The sequence below is a fragment of the Lepidothrix coronata genome, unplaced genomic scaffold, assembly GCF_001604755.1.
Source record: "Lepidothrix coronata isolate B3197 unplaced genomic scaffold, Lepidothrix_coronata-1.0 Scaffold173, whole genome shotgun sequence".
NCBI classification, from domain to species: domain Eukaryota; kingdom Metazoa; phylum Chordata; class Aves; order Passeriformes; family Pipridae; genus Lepidothrix; species Lepidothrix coronata.
The window spans coordinates 690,929-708,419 of NW_016690353.1; the positions used below are offsets into that span (position 1 = coordinate 690,929).

At 54.1% G+C, this 17,491-nt stretch overlaps 2 protein-coding genes across 3 annotated transcripts in view; one reads left to right on the forward strand and one right to left on the reverse strand.

The window, feature by feature from the left end:
* Nucleotides 1-5,087: 5,087 nt before the first annotated feature.
* GUK1 (guanylate kinase 1) lies at nucleotides 5,088-15,980 on the reverse strand. 2 transcript variants are annotated; one of them, XM_017830062.1, is made up of 8 exons: nucleotides 15,872-15,980; nucleotides 10,316-10,429; nucleotides 9,566-9,607; nucleotides 8,727-8,823; nucleotides 6,952-7,090; nucleotides 6,004-6,088; nucleotides 5,668-5,753; nucleotides 5,088-5,265 (listed from the first exon to the last, which is right to left on the reverse strand). In XM_017830062.1, exons 1-8 carry the CDS (start codon nucleotides 15,912-15,914, stop codon nucleotides 5,230-5,232), a joined length of 642 nt encoding a protein of 213 aa, XP_017685551.1. In that variant the 5' UTR covers nucleotides 15,915-15,980; the 3' UTR covers nucleotides 5,088-5,229. The 2 variants fall into 2 exon arrangements, with proteins under 2 accessions (XP_017685551.1, XP_017685552.1); XM_017830063.1 differs by lacking the exons at nucleotides 5,088-5,265; nucleotides 5,668-5,753 and adding an exon at nucleotides 6,303-6,429 and having other exon boundaries at nucleotides 6,009-6,088.
* A 32-nt stretch (nucleotides 15,981-16,012) lies between these two features.
* The window catches only part of MRPL55 (mitochondrial ribosomal protein L55), a 2,386-nt gene continuing 907 nt past the window's right edge, over nucleotides 16,013-17,491 (forward strand). The window contains exons 1-3 of the mRNA XM_017830064.1: nucleotides 16,013-16,066; nucleotides 16,714-16,805; nucleotides 16,915-17,098. Coding sequence (XP_017685553.1) covers nucleotides 16,783-16,805; nucleotides 16,915-17,098 — 207 coding nt within the window. The 5' untranslated portion in view covers nucleotides 16,013-16,066; nucleotides 16,714-16,782. The remainder of the gene's footprint in view (nucleotides 16,067-16,713; nucleotides 16,806-16,914; nucleotides 17,099-17,491) is intronic.

Consider the following 17,491-nt stretch of genomic DNA (forward strand, 5'->3'; position numbering starts at 1 on the left):
CCTGCGGGTGGCAACTGGTACAATCGGAATTGCAGATGGCTCCCGGTGTTTGCAGGGCCGGAGTCACGTCCGGGACAAGCTGCTGTTGTTGGGAAAAGCTGAGGCTGCGCTGGATTCCCCAGTTTTGGGGGCTGGAAGTGGATAAACCTGGAGCAGGGCGTGGGTGCCGGCGCTTGGCCGTGCGTGTCACCCCATCCGGAGCCGGCCGGGATTATGGATCGGCATCCCGCGCTCTCCAGGGATGACACAGTTGCACATCCAGTCGATGTGGCTGACCCAAATACAAGGCTGGCACGGCCTGGTCCGGCTGCCAGGGCGGCTCTGATCCTCATGGAGCACCCTACAAGCACCCTGGAGCATCCAGGGCATCGGGATTCTCCCCCAGCGCCCTGTGCTGGAGAGGAAACTCCATCCTTCCACACAACCTTCCACACAACGTCCTTCCCAGCAGCAAGGCCGTCAGGGAAAAGCCCTGGAGGAGCTCTTGGATGAGGGGTGCTGGCACGGGGCTGTTTGAGTCCCACGTGGATCAGGGATGCCCCGGGAGGGTGATGGGCTGGGTGGGATTGTGGGACCTACCTGTTGTCGGTGCTGGGGGTGTCTCAGGGCGAGGTGGCAGCAGCTGGCACGTGGATGTCACCTCCCTGTCCTGGGGGAAAGCACAAAGGGCATCAGGACACCCGGCATGGCACAGACTGTGCTGAGGTGGAAGAACCCACAAGGATCACGGAGTCCAACCCTCAGCCCTGCACAGGCCCATCCCCAGGAGTCACACCCCGTGTCCCAGAGGATCATCCAAAGGCTCCTGGAGCTCTGGCACAGGTCACACCACCCGGCACAAGACCCAGCCCAGCTGCAGGCCCCTTAAAAAAAAAAAAAAAAGCCCACAATCCACCATGGCTGGATTCCTCATCTTGGGAAAGCCATTCCAAGCCCACCTCCCTCTGCTCCCACAGGTTCCATCGCTCCTCATCCGCTCTGGGATGATGCCAGAGGATTTTGCACTGTCACTGATCAGGGAGCACCAGCAGGTCTCACCCTGTGGCTCCACTGCGACCCCAGGGAGAGGGATGGCACCCCAAATTCCCTGGATTAAACCTCTCAGCTCCTGTTTGAGGCCACACAGGCACCAGAGGATTCCCTAGGAGAGGTTTCCATCAGAGTGGATAGAGCAGAAAAAAGACGATTTTTGCCTAAAGAAGTGGGAATTTGCACCCTTGGAACCCCTTGGACTCGGGGCCAGGCAGCACCGACCCCACTGAGAGCTGAACACTCTCTCCAGGAAGATTTTTTCTCCCAGGAAATCGTGGGACAGCTCTCGGATCACTGCAGGCACAGCCCTGCCCATGACACACCATCCCTGAGCACCAACACGAGCCCATCCCACCACACTTCCACACCTGGGATGCTCCGTGCTGGGAACACGCACAGAGGGGGCCGGACACTGACGGACAAGCAGGAAGATCAGGGTTATTCCCGCTCCGTTTTTTCCCCTCGTTGCTCATTTTCCACGCCGGCTGCCCAATTATTTCCCAGGCTGGCTCTGCCCCGCGGTGCCTTTCTGCACTGGCATGGAAGGGAGCCTGGAAATCAGAGCTGCCTCCAACAGCACTGAGATGCCAAGAAAAACCACGGCAAGGACAAGTCTCTGGACCGTGGGCTCATCAGGGTGGGGGCTTTGGGCGAATTTGGGCTAATTTTGGCTGCTTGAAGCTGTCCTGGAGTGTGCCTCCAGCTTTTCCTGGCTTCCCCCGGGATGGTTTGGGCTTTAGGGATTGCCTGCCCTCGTGTATCCCTGCACAACATCCTTCCCAGCAGGCTCTTGGTGCATCCCAAACCCACATTCTCTCCTTGGAGAGGTATTTCTATTGCCAAAGGGGGATGGGCAGGAAAAATGATACAAAAAAAAAAAAAAATCAGGGAAAAATGATCAGTTCCTGCCCCAAAAGTGGTGTCAGCCCAGATTCAGCAAAAACCCGCAAGGCAACAACTGCAAAGCAACAGCTTTGAAGCAGAAGTGCTACAGGGGGCTGTTCTTTTTTTGGCATCGGCTCCAAGTGACCCCCAGCCCAGCCAGGGAGAGCTCCCAGGGCAGGTTTTATCCCAGCTTTTCCCTGGTGTGGCTCCTCACACCATCCCCAGCTCCCTTCTCCATCCTCCTCCTGCAGGGATGTAGGATGAGGTGCTGCCACGTTTCCCAAAGCGTCTCAGAGCTGAAAAGAGCTGAAGCCTGTCCAGTTTTATCCCAGTCTGACAGAACAGTGAATATACAGTTACATAAAATCCCTTTTTCTGACATTTCTGGAAGCAACCCAGGAGCAGGGCCTGTTCCTTTACCTGGGTGTGCCCCGAGATGGGAACAGCACCTCCCTGCCTGGAAGATCTCCTGGGTGGGAGAAAGTGTCCTCCAGGAGGAGAATCTTAAATCACAAATAACCCCTGGGCAGGGAGGCTCCTGATCCTTCGCTTTGCCAGTCTGATGCCTCAATCCCAGCTCCACACTGAGCACCAGGAGCAGCTGTGGAGAACCCAGAGTTTGGGAGCTGCCACAACTGCCCAGCGTGGTCCTTGGGATGTGGGAATGGAACACCAACGAGCCAGTACCAAAAACATGGATCCCAAAAGGTATTTATGGTTTCAAACGTAAGTAACAAAATAAACTCTCATTTTTTCAGGACACAGGAATTAAACTCATCTCAACAAGTGCCCTTCGCCCACCCACTTTTGGGATCCGATGCCCCTCTTAGAGAGGGGCCCCCAACCTGGAGAGGGGCACTGCCAGCACCCAAAATGAGTCCCTGGGATGCCCCCCAGCCGTGCCACCTGCTCGGTGACCAGCCTGGCTCCACCACCCGCTCCCAATCCCTCCGCTGCCCATCCCCATCCCGACGGCCACCCCGTCACCTCCCATTAGCCCCGGCCATCCAGGCGTTCCCTGCTCGGCTCCGTCACACACAGCAGCCAAAGCAGGTCACCCAAAACAAGCCAGGTTATTCCAGACTTCCCTCTCCCTTCCCACAGGGAAGGGGAATGCGAGGGGTCTGCACGACTCCTCTTGTTTCCGTTCTGCCACACGGCTGGAGCATCATCCCTGTTTCCCGGGAACCACTCACCTCTCCCGCTGGGATGGGTGAAGGCTGGGCTGGAGGTGCTGGCAGGAGGGATCAGCAGGCAGGGAATGGGCATTTCCATGTGGTGTCGGCACCGCAGGTCCCACGGGATGGCCGGAGCTCACCAGACTGAGCCCGGCGCCGTGTCCTACACCTCCGGCTCTGCTGCTCCGTGACTCCGATCCCTGATCCCGGCGCTTTCCCGCTGTCACAGCTGCCATCTAGAGGGGACCTTTTCCCATTGCAAACACGTCCCTCAAATTGTAACAAAATCCCAAGGTTCAGGAATAAAAAATAATCCCGGTCCATCGCTTGATGGCGCAGGAAGAGCCTGGACACAGAGGTTCACACCGTGAATCCACACGGGATTTTCCTGCTTGTTTTACCAGAGTTAGAACCAAGCAACAGGACACCCACAAGAGGAAGGAGTATTTCCAGGGAATCTAGGAAACATGTATTTAAAACAGTCCAAGAGAGGTAAATGGTCAAAACAACCCTCAAATCACGTTTGTGAAGGCAAATGAGGGGCTAAAAGGGTTGCCCAGGGTGGGGTTCTGCTTGTTGCTGTCCAGAACACGGAGCTTTGGAGTGACCTGGATCAAAAGGTACCTCAGAGCAGCTGGATAAACTGGAAGGATGGGATATGAAGAGGATGAAACCCAAAACTGGAGGGTTAAGGTACAAACCTGCCATGGTAAGACATGGTTTGGGGGTGAGGAACTGAGAGCCTGGCACTGTCGGTCCAGCCGCTCATGGGCTGCTCGGTGCCAGCTGGATCTGGGATTGGTTTTTGGGGAAAACAGCTGGAAGTCACCACCAGCAGGCTGGGAGCTCTGGTGGACTGGCCATTTCACAGGACAGAATTCCAGAATGGTTGGGGTTGGAAGGGACCTTAAGGATCATGTCATTCCAACCCCCTGCCATGGGCAGGGACACCTTCCACTAGCCCAGGTTGCTCCAAGCCCTGTCCAACCTGGCCTTGGACAATTCCAGGGATGGGGCAGCCACAGCTTCTCTGGGCAACCTGTGCCAGGGCCTCCCCACCCTAACTCCTTCCCGATATCCCTCTGGCACTGGGAAGCCATTCCCCCTTGTCCTGTCCCTCCATCCCTTGTCCCAAGTCCCTCTCCAGCTCTCCTGGAGCCCCTTTAGGCCCTGGAAGGAGCTCTCAGCTCCCCCTAGATCCGTCTCTTCTCCAGGTGAACACTCCCAGCTCTCCCAGCCTGGCTCCACAGTCTTCACCCTCCGTGAGGAACCTCTCCAAGGACCCTCAGGATTTGACCTGCTGGAGGGACCAAAGGGCTTGGAAGTTCACAGAATATCCCGAGTTTGGAGGAACCCACAAGGATCAAAGTCCAACCCCTCGCCCTACACGGGCCAACCCCAGAAATCCCACCATGAGTTCCATGAAGGCATCAACATTAAGGATGAAGAAAACTAAAGAAGTGAAGTGAAAGCTGTCTAGGTCTCAAAGCAAAGACCAGCATGGGTGACAGTGGCTGACCACGGATTCCTCCAGGAAAAGGGATTTATTGCTGCCCTCAAGCACATCAGCCCAAAAGGCTGCACAGCTTGGGAGGGAAATCTTTTCTCCCCCCCAACTTGTAGGTATAAGAACATCCAAAAATCTACCTGCACCCCAACTCAAGTGGAACAACGTGTGAATTCCAAGACTGCTGCTGGGATAGCAGAGAAGTTCACAGGAGTTTTCCCCCAGAAAAAGAAAAAAAAAAAAAAAGCAGTGGATTGGTGATAAAATAGCTGCCCTTTATGGAGTGGCATCAGCTGGCACAAGGTGTCCCTCCCCAGATACCACAGTGGCATCCCAAGCCACGTGCCAGGGATGCAGGTGCCCAAAGAGCTCCTCCACAGCCTTCCAGAAGGGCTCTGCCCTTCGGCAGCTTCCAGAGGATCCGGAGGTACAAACCTGGGAGAGCACGTGCGGCGAAGAGAAACACGAGCACGACCAGGTTTTCCTTTTCTTTCCTTTTAATATAAACATCCTAGGGAAACTTGGGAGGAGGAGCAGCCTAAAGGGAATGTCTTCTGGAATAAAGCCGTGCGACATGCTTCGGGAATGATGTGCAAAATTGAAATGTCCAAGCAGGGTCAGCTCAGCTCAGGACTTCCTGGATTCTTGGGTCTTCTTGATTTCCTGCAAGGAGAGCAGGAAAACCACTGAGAATCTGCCACTTTTGGGGAAAAACTCTTGGTTTCAGAGCTCTGGAGGTCAGGAGTGACTCAGATCAGAGGACTGAGCCCAGAGTTCACCTTCAGGGACAAGGCAAGGTTTGACTTGGAGGCTCCAAAAATAGGAATCCTCTTCTATACCACCCAGGGATGTATCTTTATTTTCTCCCTAACCCAGGACTGTGCTGGATTCATTTCCCACTTTTAGGCCCTAGATCCATCATCACTGAGTTGTGCTCAGTCAGGTCCCTCAACCCAGACCAAGTGTAGGATGAGCTGACATTCCTGGAGCTGCCTGAGGACAGACTTTCTTGTCCCAGTGGTGACACCTGCCCGGGAATGAGGTGGAAAAGCTCCAAGGACTCACCTCCAGCAGCACTTCCTTCAATTCAGAATAGGCTTTTTCTAGATCATCATTAATAATGACCAGGTCAAACAGCCCAGGCTCTTTACCTGGGGAAGGAGACAAGGACAAGAGTTAGAGGAGGATGTTTCTTCCCTGGGTCACCTCTTGTGTTATTTGGTAATATTACTTCAGCCACTGCTCTGCCAACCACCCACAGGGAGCTGCAGTGGGAAAGGCATCAAGTGCTTCCATCAGAGTTGGCTCTGGAGAGCACAAATCAGATATTCCTGCAAAAACCAGCTCCTGAATCACCAAGGCATCATCCCCTCTCCATCTCACACCACTCCAAGGACTTACTAAGCTCCAAGTCCACTCGGGCTGCAGTCAAACGCTTCAGTAAACTCTCCTCTGTCTCAGTCTTTCGGTCTCGTAGCCTTTTTTCCTAAACACAGCGAAAAATGTATTAAAAAAATAAGTGTTCTGAAAGCTGCAGGTGGAAACCACCACCCACCCCCTCAGGCCAGGGCTGTCTGTGACCACGGGCATGTGAGAATACCCTGCACCCTCATTTACAGCCCAGTGCAAACCAGTGGCCAAACTGGGCTCAGCATCTCCTACCTGGAGCTCGGGGTCCCAGGGTTTGGTTTTTTTTTTACCTCCCTCTTATTTATTTATTTTTCCAGGTACTGCTGGAAATGAAATCTCTCTGCTGGGCTCTGGCCACGTGGTGCTGTTGGCTTCCTCCTCCTCAAGCTCAACGAGAACCAGACACTGCCTGATGTACTGAGAGCAAGAGGGGAGAGTCAGGGGTTGTGCTCACGTGTCCTCATCCCTCTCTGAACCATGACAGTGACTCCATTTCTGCAGAGGCCCACTGCAATCACTCACATGGGGCAAGACCAGAGAGGCACAGAATTTATGGGGTACAGAATTTATGGTGCTGCACAAAACCAGCCTCCACGGGTTTCATTATAACTGTGGAGGCAAATCTCAGCACAAAACCCCTCTCTCCCCAGCATGAAGCCCATCTGAGGGATTGTGATGGAGCCCATAACCCAGCACAGGCAAACACACCGAGGTGTGGAAAACACGCGGGAGGGACTCAAAAAACCAGAGCGCGAGAAGATTCATCCCTGAGAGCCAGAGGCTGAGGAGCTGAACTGCCTGCTTGGGAATGTCCTCCCCACCTATTCCAGGGCCCTTAGGAACACGGAGATGGATGAAGGAGGGGTGGGACCCCCCCATCTGCAGAGCAAGAGCTGATTACCTCTAACTGCCTAACGGCAAAGCAAGGCGGGCGCTCACCAAGATGTCAATGGACGGCGGCTGCACCGAGATGTAGATGGGGTTCAGGTCGGTCTTCTTGATGTTCTTCACGCCCTGGATGTCGATGTCAAGGACACAGATCTGGTTCTGGGCCTGCACAGCCTGCACAGCACCTTTACTGGGGACACAGCACACAGGGAAGGGGTCAGTGTGCACTGGGGGGTTGGTGTGTCCCCCTCCGGCAGCGGGGGAACCTCACGGGACTCCCCTGGGCCCAAACTGGGGCTCTGCTCTTGCTGAACAGTTTCTCCAAATGTGCTTTGGGTCCCTGGGGTGGAGCAGGGACCTGCTGCCTCCCGCTAGAGGCTGGCAAAGCCATGCTGGAAGGTGTGGAAATGGATCATGTGTGACTGTCCCACGAGCAGCACAACTCAAGTACCATCCATAAAGCTCCTGCTGTGGCAAAGCTCCACCTCCCAGTGGAAAGGTCCCTGCCCATGGCAGGGGGTTGGAACTAGATGGTCTTTAAGGTCCTTTCCAACCCAAACCATCCTGGGATTCTGTGACAAACACAGAAACAACCTCCACCAAAGAGCAAAGCCACTGAGAAGTTCCCTTCTCCAGAGATCCACTGACTCCTGTACCCACACGTTCTCCTGAGGGATGGACACGGATGCTCCGTCTGGGTCACGAGATGCACTTGATGATTCACTTAATTTTTCAGTGGTGGCTTCTCATATGTCCTTAAAGACAATCTCTCTTCCCCAGCGTGGGGGAACTGCCTGGAGCTTGTTCCTGAACTCCTACAATTCTCCCTTGAAATGCAGCAACACCAACCCACTCCTGGTGCACTCCGAGTACCTGGACTACAAATCCGGAGGTTTGCTGCCTTGCCCAGATGCCAGCACCAACCTATACCCACCAAAAACCTGCTCAAAATGGCTTGCTTTGCCTTGTGAAAGCCTGAGGAAGAGACTCCACACCTGAACTCTGATTTCAGCCTCTGATTTAAGGCAGCTTCCAAGAAATCCTGGTTTCTGTGGGCAGGAGTCAGGGCTATCCCACACACAGGGCTCTAAAATTAAGCAACTGATTTTTAGTTATTTATTATTATTCATTGATGAGATTTAAGGAGCAGAAAGGACTGGTGAAAACTCCAACTCTTTTGAAAGGCATGAGGGACTCTCTCCATTTTATCCCACAGTGGATTAGAAACATCCTCAGGCACTTGGAGAGGAAACACAGGCATGGAGAGATCCTGTATTTATTTGGTTTGCACACCAGTCTTTATTGCTCCTCTGGCAAACCATCCTCACAGGGAAGAATTTACCCTCAGAAGGAAACTTTGCCATCTCCAAAAAAAATCCTCAAAAAGGCACATTCAGCTCTTCAGGAAACATTTAAGTCTTCTTGAAAAGCATTTCAGGCAAATTTCTTTAATGCAAGTAATTCAATACCCCATGAAACATTTGACCTCCCTCCTCAGCAGGTCCTTCCCTGACAGCACCACAGTTTTCCCACAATAATTATATAAGATCTCTGACCCCTAATTAGCGTTCCAGCCTCATGTTGGATTGATCACCAGCTCCAGTGCCCAGGGCAAAGCTATTTTAGAACCCACCCAACTCTCCAACCCCGGCCAGGGGCGCCACGGAATTCATAATCAGACACTTCAGCAGAGCAGGACGTCACAGCCAACACAGTCATGGCTTCTGCTCCCAAATCCATGGAATCCCAGGATGGTTTGGGTTGGAAGGGGACTTAACCACCATGTAATTCCAGCCCCCTGCCACGGGCAGGGACACCCGACGTACCTTGTCCCGTACATATTCCCGGAGAACTCGGCGTGCTCGATGAATTCCCCGGCATCGATTTCCTTCTGCATTTCCTCCCTGGTCACAAAGTGATAATCTGGAGAGGGAAAAACAGGGAAAACAGCCAGGAATTGACAGCTTTGAAGGTAAAGTTCATGGTCAAAATGACACCCGCGGGAGCCTGGGGGAGAAGACACTTAAAAATGTGCTTTGGACAACGCTGGGAGACTGCAGAGATCTCCTTCCTAGTTACTGGATACAGCATTCCCTCTCCACACCAGTTGTCCAGACACCTCTCCCAAACATTCTGGAGCTTTCTGTGTGGCCAGAAATGCTGCTGTACCCCCTTTTCCATACCCTTTCCCCCTCCTGGTGCAGTGGGAACCTCTCCCCGCTCTTGCCCACAGGTGTGGAACACATTATGGCAGGGCTGGCAAGGCCCTTCATTTGGAAACATTTATAATTAGAGACTAGAATGGGATGAGAGAGAGGGAGATAAAAGGGAACATCAAAACCAAGCAGACTAAAAAAGGAATGTTTCTCTATCTTTTGTTAAAATTCCTCCCTTTCATTTCAGAGTGAAAACTGCCCATTGGAAATTAAGTACAAACCTCTTTTGGTTCTTTCTTAAACATGCAAATGAACAGGGAAACAGCTGTTAATGAAGATTAAAACATCTCATTAAGCAGCTGCACTTCCCAAAGCACTGGGCATTTGGGGTGTTTCCCCTGAACCTTTGGAAAACCAGGTCAGTCAAGTCAGACCAGGGTGTCTCAACTGAAACCTCGGGGAATTATTTGGAGACTCCAAGGAGACAAATCCAGCTGCAAGACACCCACCTTTGCCATTCACTTCCCCAGGTCTCGGCTGCCTTGTGGTATCTGCAGGTAAAAAAAAAAAAATAAAACAGCCTTGGAAATTCTGTACATCACCCAAGGATGTCAAAGTATCAAAGAAAAGCCAAGGTCTAAGTGACCCCTGGATCTTTAGGGGGAAAAAAAATCTCTACCAGGAGAAAACCTGGGAGAAAACAGCAAGATTTAGTTTGGAGTGAGAGATTCATCAAGAGCACGGGATGAAGCACACAACAAGAAAGATAATTTTTAAGTCTTTTCACCTCCCATAACATTAAGTTTTTCAACATCCAGTGTTTGCTCTTTTGTGGTAGAGTGAATCCAGATCTCAGGTCTCAAAGCAAGGATTTCACTTGCAGGACCCAAAGTGTTGGGACATTAAAACACATTTTGGTAACGGACTGAAAAACACCTGGCAGAGCCCCAGGGAAAAATCAAGTGGCTTTTGAAGGAGAAATTTGGGGGAATTTTGTTACTTTCAGTGGCAAGAATCACTCAGAAGAATCTTGTTACCTGTCAGAGCTGTGGGGAATTCCCAGACCTGGAAAGAGTGCTATTCCAGACAAATCAGACTTGCCACTCAATAAAGGCATCCCAATTAATTTACACATCCCAAAGAGCCCACAGACAGACTGGGACACAGGCAAGCCATGGAAAACCACTATTTGGGGTACAAATAGAGCTACAGCCCTGAACTCCTGCCCTGCCTTTCCCTGGGAACACAGGGATACTCACGGGAGACGCTGAAGCCGAAGATGTTCTCGTAATCTTTGAGCAATTTCTTTAACAAAGTGCTTTTCCCTGCACCCGAAGGGCCACTCAGAACCACTGGCCTTGGTCCCTGCATGACTGGGGAGAGACAGAAAAATATGTGTCTGGTTGGAAACATCCATGAAAACACGGGGATGGATTCCCAGGGGTGCTCAGCTCCTCAGAACAGCACCAGTTCTTTATCCTTGGATTGAAAGTTCTGCAGGAAAGTCAGAAATGATGAGAAATCACAAGCCTAGAGCTGATAAAAAGTACTGGGAGTGCAGGATCTTCTCAATGGATTGAGGTTAAACCCACAGGAATAACCCAAAGGAGGAGGAAACTGAGCTCCAGCTGCTACTCAAGTGGGATAATTCATGCCAGCCGAGTCCCAGTGGGATTGAAATCTTAAGGAAAACTTTCTCCAACAGGAAGAAAATGCCATTTATGCCTGGAAAATCATGGGACAGAGGGACAGTCCCAGCCCCTTCCCTCTTATGGGGAGAAAGAGGCCTCAAGGAGGGTTTGCAGGATAAGAGTTCCCAGTGTGTCCTCCATGACTGAATCCCAAAACCCTGCAAGAGAATCTGAACTCAGGTGAAATCGCTGACATGGACGTGCTTTGGGGTTTCATTCCAGATTTCCTGGAGCACTAACTCCTGCTGGAGGTGCCTCATGGCAAGAGGGAAGGGTTCAGCTCCTGCTCCAGGTTGAGGAAAGGCAGCCTGGGGCCACACAGAACTTGCTGCAGTTGTTTCTTCAGCCAGAAAGGGAAAAAAAAAAAAAGGGTGTTTTTATGTTCCTGCCTCTCTGGGGAAGAAGATATGTTAATTATCAAGATTAATAATATTTTTACAAAGAATAAAGAAGAATAAAGAAGAAAATGCTGTCTGAGAGGGAAGGGGGTACCACTGGGGACCCTCATCCGTCAGCAGCTTCCAAGGCAGAGGTGACAAATCAAACAAGGCAGTTCTGCTCTTCCTATTTAAAAATTACTTTTTCAAGCAGTAAAATCCCGGGAAAAGCAGGTTTTTTTTAACCTCCTGGGCTGGGTGTGGCCTGGGGAGCAACCACCCCGGGGGCAGGTAATGCCTTTCCATTTAAATTAGCTCAGAGCAATGTCAGCCCGACCTTCCAGCTCACTTTTTAACCAGCCTTAAGCCAAGTGCTGTCTCCCCAAAGCAGCTAATCCAGCCTGGCTGCCTCCCTGACCCCAGCCTGGACACCTCCTTATCCCTAAATCCCCCCCAGCAGGCAGCACAACAGCCAGGGAGTGACACAACTTCTCCCTCTGTTCCCTGAGGACACTTGTCTGACCTGGGATATTCAAAGTCTAAGTAGTTAAACATCCACAGGCAATAATTATCCACAAGGAAATTCCTCCTTTTTTTTTTTTTTTTTTTTGCCCTTGGTGTTTTCCAGGTGCTGCAGCCCCGGAGATCCATCAGATCAAATGTTCTCCAGGGATCCTGGAGGATCAGTCCCATCACCACGTTGCTGGATTAAGCTCCATCATCCAAAAAACAGCAGCTCCAGGAAGCCCTTTTGGGGACCTTCTCACCATTCCCTTAGTCCCTGAATTTTGGTGATTTCCAAATATCACAGGTTTTGCCTAAATATTCAATACCAGAAGAGGGAAAAGGACCAGCAAAGTGCCTGCAGCAAGGAAGCAGAGGATCCCTGAGGAGTCATCCAAAGCATTTCCCTCTCTTCTGCCCCTGACAGTTCCTCTCTTCCACATCAATAAATCAGGTGAGCCCTAAGCATTTCCTTGGAAAACACTCCAAAAGAGGAAGGAACCACAGAAATTCAACACCCCAGGGCACTTTCACAGCACTGCTCCCAAACAATGTTCCTTCATCACACACCAGCTTCCTCAGCCACCTGGAAAGCTCCACATGGGACACTGGGATGGCAGCACAGACCCTGCCCAGCTGTTTCACAGCTTCCCCTCCAAGGTGATCCAGCTGTGCCAACAGGAGCTGTTCCAGATGTGCAATTCCCAGTCCTAGATCCCAGCTAGAGGGAACAGAGCTTTCCTCTCCCCGCTCCCACCTCAAAATTTCCCCTGCCCTTGAGCGGGCACGGATAGAAAACCAGGAATTTTAAGCTGCCCAAAATCACTTCCAATCATTTCATTCAACTCCAAGCAGGAAAGGGGTGGGAGGGATGGGCTGGGAGCAGGTTCCAAGGCATCCTTACCTTTTCCTTTTGCTCCCCTCCAGCCAAGGAATGCAGTCCAGCCCCCGGGAGCAGAGACAAGCTCAGGACACAGAGCTGGGCTATTTGTGAGCTCCTAAAGCCTTAATTAACGAGCTGCAGTTTTAAGATGGCCAATGAGAGCCACCCACTGGGCTTTAATCTGCCCTCGTGGATCCTCCTCCGCTCCCTGCTCTCCCACCTGGCAAAGCTGCATCCAACACCCCCAAAAGGCTGAGGGGGGCTGGCCTGGGATTATGGGAAACAGGAAAACTGTCCCTGTCCCTGCAGGTGACCTCACAGTCACCAGCATAAAGGGACAAGGATTTCACCTGCACGTAGTTTGGGGTGGAAGGGACCTTAAAGCTCATCCAGTTCCCAGCCCCTGCCATGGGCAGGGACACCTTCCACTAGCCCAGGTTGCTCCAAGCCCTGTCCAACCTGGCCTTGGACACTTCCAGGCACTTCCTTCTGCAGGCAGTGCAGTTCCTTTGGACCAAATCCACACAGGGCTGTCACCTCCAGCCACTGCTTCACCTCAGGCCAAGGACCACGAAGGCCCCAGGGAAACTCCTCCTCTTGCCCACAGATCCAAACCATGTCCCAGCACGTCCACACTGGGATCCTCTCCTTGACCTCACTCCCCCTTTTTTTTTTCCCTAAAAATACTCATAACTATGTGAGAAAAGGCACCTGGGTGTGATCACTTGTCTCACTTCCTTGGAAAACAGGCTAAAATTAAACTAAGAAGGGACTTGCAGGTGCTTCCTCTGGCCTCCCTCACGGATCCCTCATCTTTTGCTGGAATCTGCCGAGGAAAACAGGTCTTAACTGAGAGGGAACAAAAGGCATTCCCACTCCCAGGTGATGGGGCTGGGCCCTCGTGGGCAGCAAACTGGGAATTTCACAGAATCCTGGAATGGTTTGGGTTGGAAGGGACCTTAAAGCACATCTCATTCCACCCCCTGCCACGGAAAGAGACACCCTCCACTATCCCAGGTTACTCCAAACCTCATCCAACCTGGCCTTGGACACTTCCAGGGATGGGGCAGCCACAGCTTCCCAGGGCAAATCCACTCCTAAGGAAGAGCCACTCAGCCCTGTGTCCCTGATCTCATTCCCTGGATCCACAGCTCTGCCAAAGCAGCTCCTCCCAACCCCTCAAAACCCACAAGTAAAGCACCAAAAAGGCCCAAGATCTGATGGATACGGGGCTTTTTCTCCCTCCTGTTTTGTTTGCAGCCCAGGAATGCAACCCTGCATCCCAGGAATGCATCCCTGCATCCCATTTCCAAGCCATCTGCAGCAGGAACATCACAAAGATGGATTTATTTTGAGCAAAGTGTCTGGATTTTTTTTATCCTTTGCTCAGGTTTTGGCATTTTCAAAGCAGCCAATCTGCAAACACCCAGCACTGAGGGTCTCCTAAAAATGGGTTTGGATCCAGTCTAACCCACCAAAACTACCAGGGAGCTGATCAGCCAGAGAACAGCACGACTAATTAATTATTTAATTAATATTTGGGCAGGTCTCACACCTGGGACTGAGGACAAATGGCCCTGTGAACCCCCCTGGGCTCCAAAAAGATGAAGTGGTCACTGAAGGAGCATACAGGACGTTGTCCCTAAATCAAGGAATGTTTCCTGGTCTGCTCCTGCCTGCTAAACTCACCCTGGATTTTACCTGGGAGGCAGCAACACAACCAGGAAAGCAAAGGACAGACATCACAAGAGTTAAACTAATTAATGCTGATTAGCAGAGAGGCTTTGCAGGGAAGGCAAAGCCCCATTTACAAAGAAGAAAAGAAGATTAAAGCAGTTTCCCTGGAGCCTTGAGAAAGGTCTCCTGGATTAGGATTATAAACCTCCTCCCTATTTTTAGCAGGTTCCTTAAAAAGATGCCACTCCCACCTTTCTAAGATTTGGGATTATTTCCAAAGAGACAGAGATCTGCCCTGGCAGACAGGGAGTTATGTGCAGCACTGAAACAGCAGCAGGGAGGTTGGTCCCTTCCAACCTTCCCCATCCTGTGATTCCATGAGCAGCATCCCACTGCAGCAGGGAGCTGGCAGGAACACTCAGGCACCTTTTCCCCCGGAAGTAATTAGCTAATAAGCACTAATTAGCCCCTCCCCTGGCCGCGCCCTATGGGCACTGCCCCTTGCAGGCAGCAGTGATGCTGCAGAGGGAACATGAACCACCTGCTCAAGGTCACTGCAGGAATCTCCAAGGTCCAGGCCAGTGATTCCAGCACTGTGCTCGGCTGCAAACTGGACCAGTTTAACCCACCCACTGGCTGGAACCAGTTTACCCAGCTGGGTGAACCTCTGCAGAGGTGAGGCTCGCCCTGCTGTGGTTTCACCAGCCACTTCCCCACAGGTGTTTTCACCACGCAGGGCTTTGGTTTTGGATACCCGGAGGAGGCTTATCCCAAACCACAAACCAAACTGATTCCACGTGCACTTCCCTGTCTGGCTTATCTGAGTGGGAACAGGGATATCCCAGCTCAGGGCTGGGGATACACCAGCCCAGGGTGGTGTATCCCACCCTCCCTCAGCCAGCCCACATGGATAACGGGGCAGGGGCAGGGCTCTGAGGGCCATAGGGAGTTCAGCATCCCCAGGGATGGGGATCAGACCCCTCATCCAGGGGGCTCTGGGGTGGGATCAGCACCCCCAGGTCAGCACCTCAGCACCCCGGGGCCCCTCAGCACAGGGACCCTGTGCGGGGCTGAGCACCTTGGGCTGGCTGAGCCCCCTCAGCTGAGGGTCCCTGTGCGGGGCTGAGCACCCCAGGACCCCCATGAGAAGCTCAGCACCCCATGGCAGGCTGGGACCCCCAAACCAAGGCTCCTTACGGGGCTGAGCACCCCAGAACCGGCCAGGACCCCTCATTCCAGGACCTCATGAGAGGCTGAACGCCCCAAGACCCCTCAGCCCAGGGGCGCCATAAGGGGCTGAGCACCCTAGGACCGGTTGAGTCCCCTCAGCCTGAGGCCTTTGTGAGGGACTGAGCGCTCCAGGACCCCTCATTCCAGGACCCCCATGAGGGGCTGAGCATCCCAGGACCCCTCATTCCAAGATCCTTGTGAGGGGCTGAGCACCCTGGTCCCCTTCAGCGCAGAACCCCCGTAAGGGGCTGAGCACCCGGAGGTGGTCGCGCCCCTTCAGAGAAGGGTCCCCGCGAGCGGCTGAGCATCCTGGGGCCGCCTGTGCCCCCTCAGCCCAAGGCCCTTGTGAGCGACTGAGCTCCCACGATCCGCTCAGACCAGGATCCCCGCGAGGGTCTCGGCACCCCCGGGGCCGGCCGTGCCCCCTCAGCCCGTGTCCCCGTCCCCGCTCACCCGCCCGGGCGATTCCCGCCCCGCGAATCCGCCCGTGGATCATGAGGGGATGGGGGGGGCGGGCGGATCCCGGCAGCCCCCGCGCGCGCGCGCGCGCGCCCACCGCCCCGTGACGTCACCGCGGGGGCGGGGCTGAGTGGAGCGCGCGGCCGCGGCGGCGGGACGGACCAAGGGCGCGAGCGGGCGGGGGGGAGGGTGAGCGGGGATGGGGCTGAACCATGAGGGGATGCGGGGGGGAACAGCGCGGGAGGGACGGGGGAACATGGGGTGAGCCATTGCCGGGCGGCGGGGGGGGCTGTGTTGGGCAGAACGATGAGGTGCGGGGAGACATGGTGGGGCTGGACCATGGCGGGGTGTGGGGAGTCGGGGCTGGACTATTGCGGGGCGGGGGGAGGCGTGGTGAGGCTGAACCATTATGGTGATGAGGGGGAAACATTGTGGGGCTGAACCATTATGGGGAGGGGGGGAATGGTAGGACTGAACCATAATGGAGAAGGGGGGACATAGTGGGGCTGAACCATGACGGGGGCGCGGGGTAGAGGTCGTGGGCTGAACCATTATCGGGATGGGGGGATCCCTAATGGGGCTGAAGCATTCTGGGGAAGGGGGGAACCCTCGTGGGGCTGAACCATGGTGGGGACGGGGGGAGCTGGGGCTGAACCACTGCAGGGCGGGGGGAGATGTGCTGGGGCTGAACCATTATGGGGGTGGGGGAAGCCATGTCGGAGCCAAACCCTGCCAGGAGCTGCCATGGGGTTGATCCACGACGGGAAAGGAGTGTTGAGGCTCTCCCTGTGATGGGAACACCGGTGTCACCCCAGGAGCTCTCTCCTTGTCCCCAGGGTGTCCCTGGGCTGTGTCCCCTGCTCCGTGTGCTCCGTGAGGGTCCCGAGTCTCCCGCCTGTGCTGGGATGGCCGCCAGCCGGGCCCTGAGGTGAGCCTGTGGGGTCTGGGACCCCCTGGGACAGCACCAGGTCTGTGCTGTGGGATGGAGGTTCACGTCACCCCCACGGTGACACCTGCCCGTGTCCCTGTTCCCACAGTGTCCTGTACCCCCGGGCCGTGTCCCGGCTCCCTCTGGCCGCCTCCACCCGCAGCAATTCCAACCGCGCCTCCGTGTCCCACCTGCACCGGCAGCACTACGGGCGGCTCTACCCCGTCCTGCTCGTGGGCATCGACGGCTCCACCACCCGCCTGCGCTACCAGGAGCCCAAGAGGATCCTCATGGTACGGGGGCGGAGGGGGACGGGGCAGGATGGGGGCGAGGGTGGGCACGGGAGACTCGTGTCACGTCCCAGGGGGTGTCACACCATGTCCTGAGGGGCTCGTGTTGTGTCTTGGGGGTCTCATGCCATGTCCCACAGGGCTCACACTGTATCCCACAAGGCTGATCCCATGTCCCTGAAGGCTCACACTGTGTCCCACAGGGCTCACACTGTATCCCACAAGGCTGATCCCATGTCCCTGAAGGCTCACACTGTGTCCCACAGGGCTCACACTGTATCCCACAAGGCTGATCCCATGTCCCCGGAGTCTCATACCCTGTCCCTGAAGGTTCACACTGTGTCCCACAGGGCTCACACTGTATCCCACAAGGCTGATCCCATGTCCCCGGAGTCT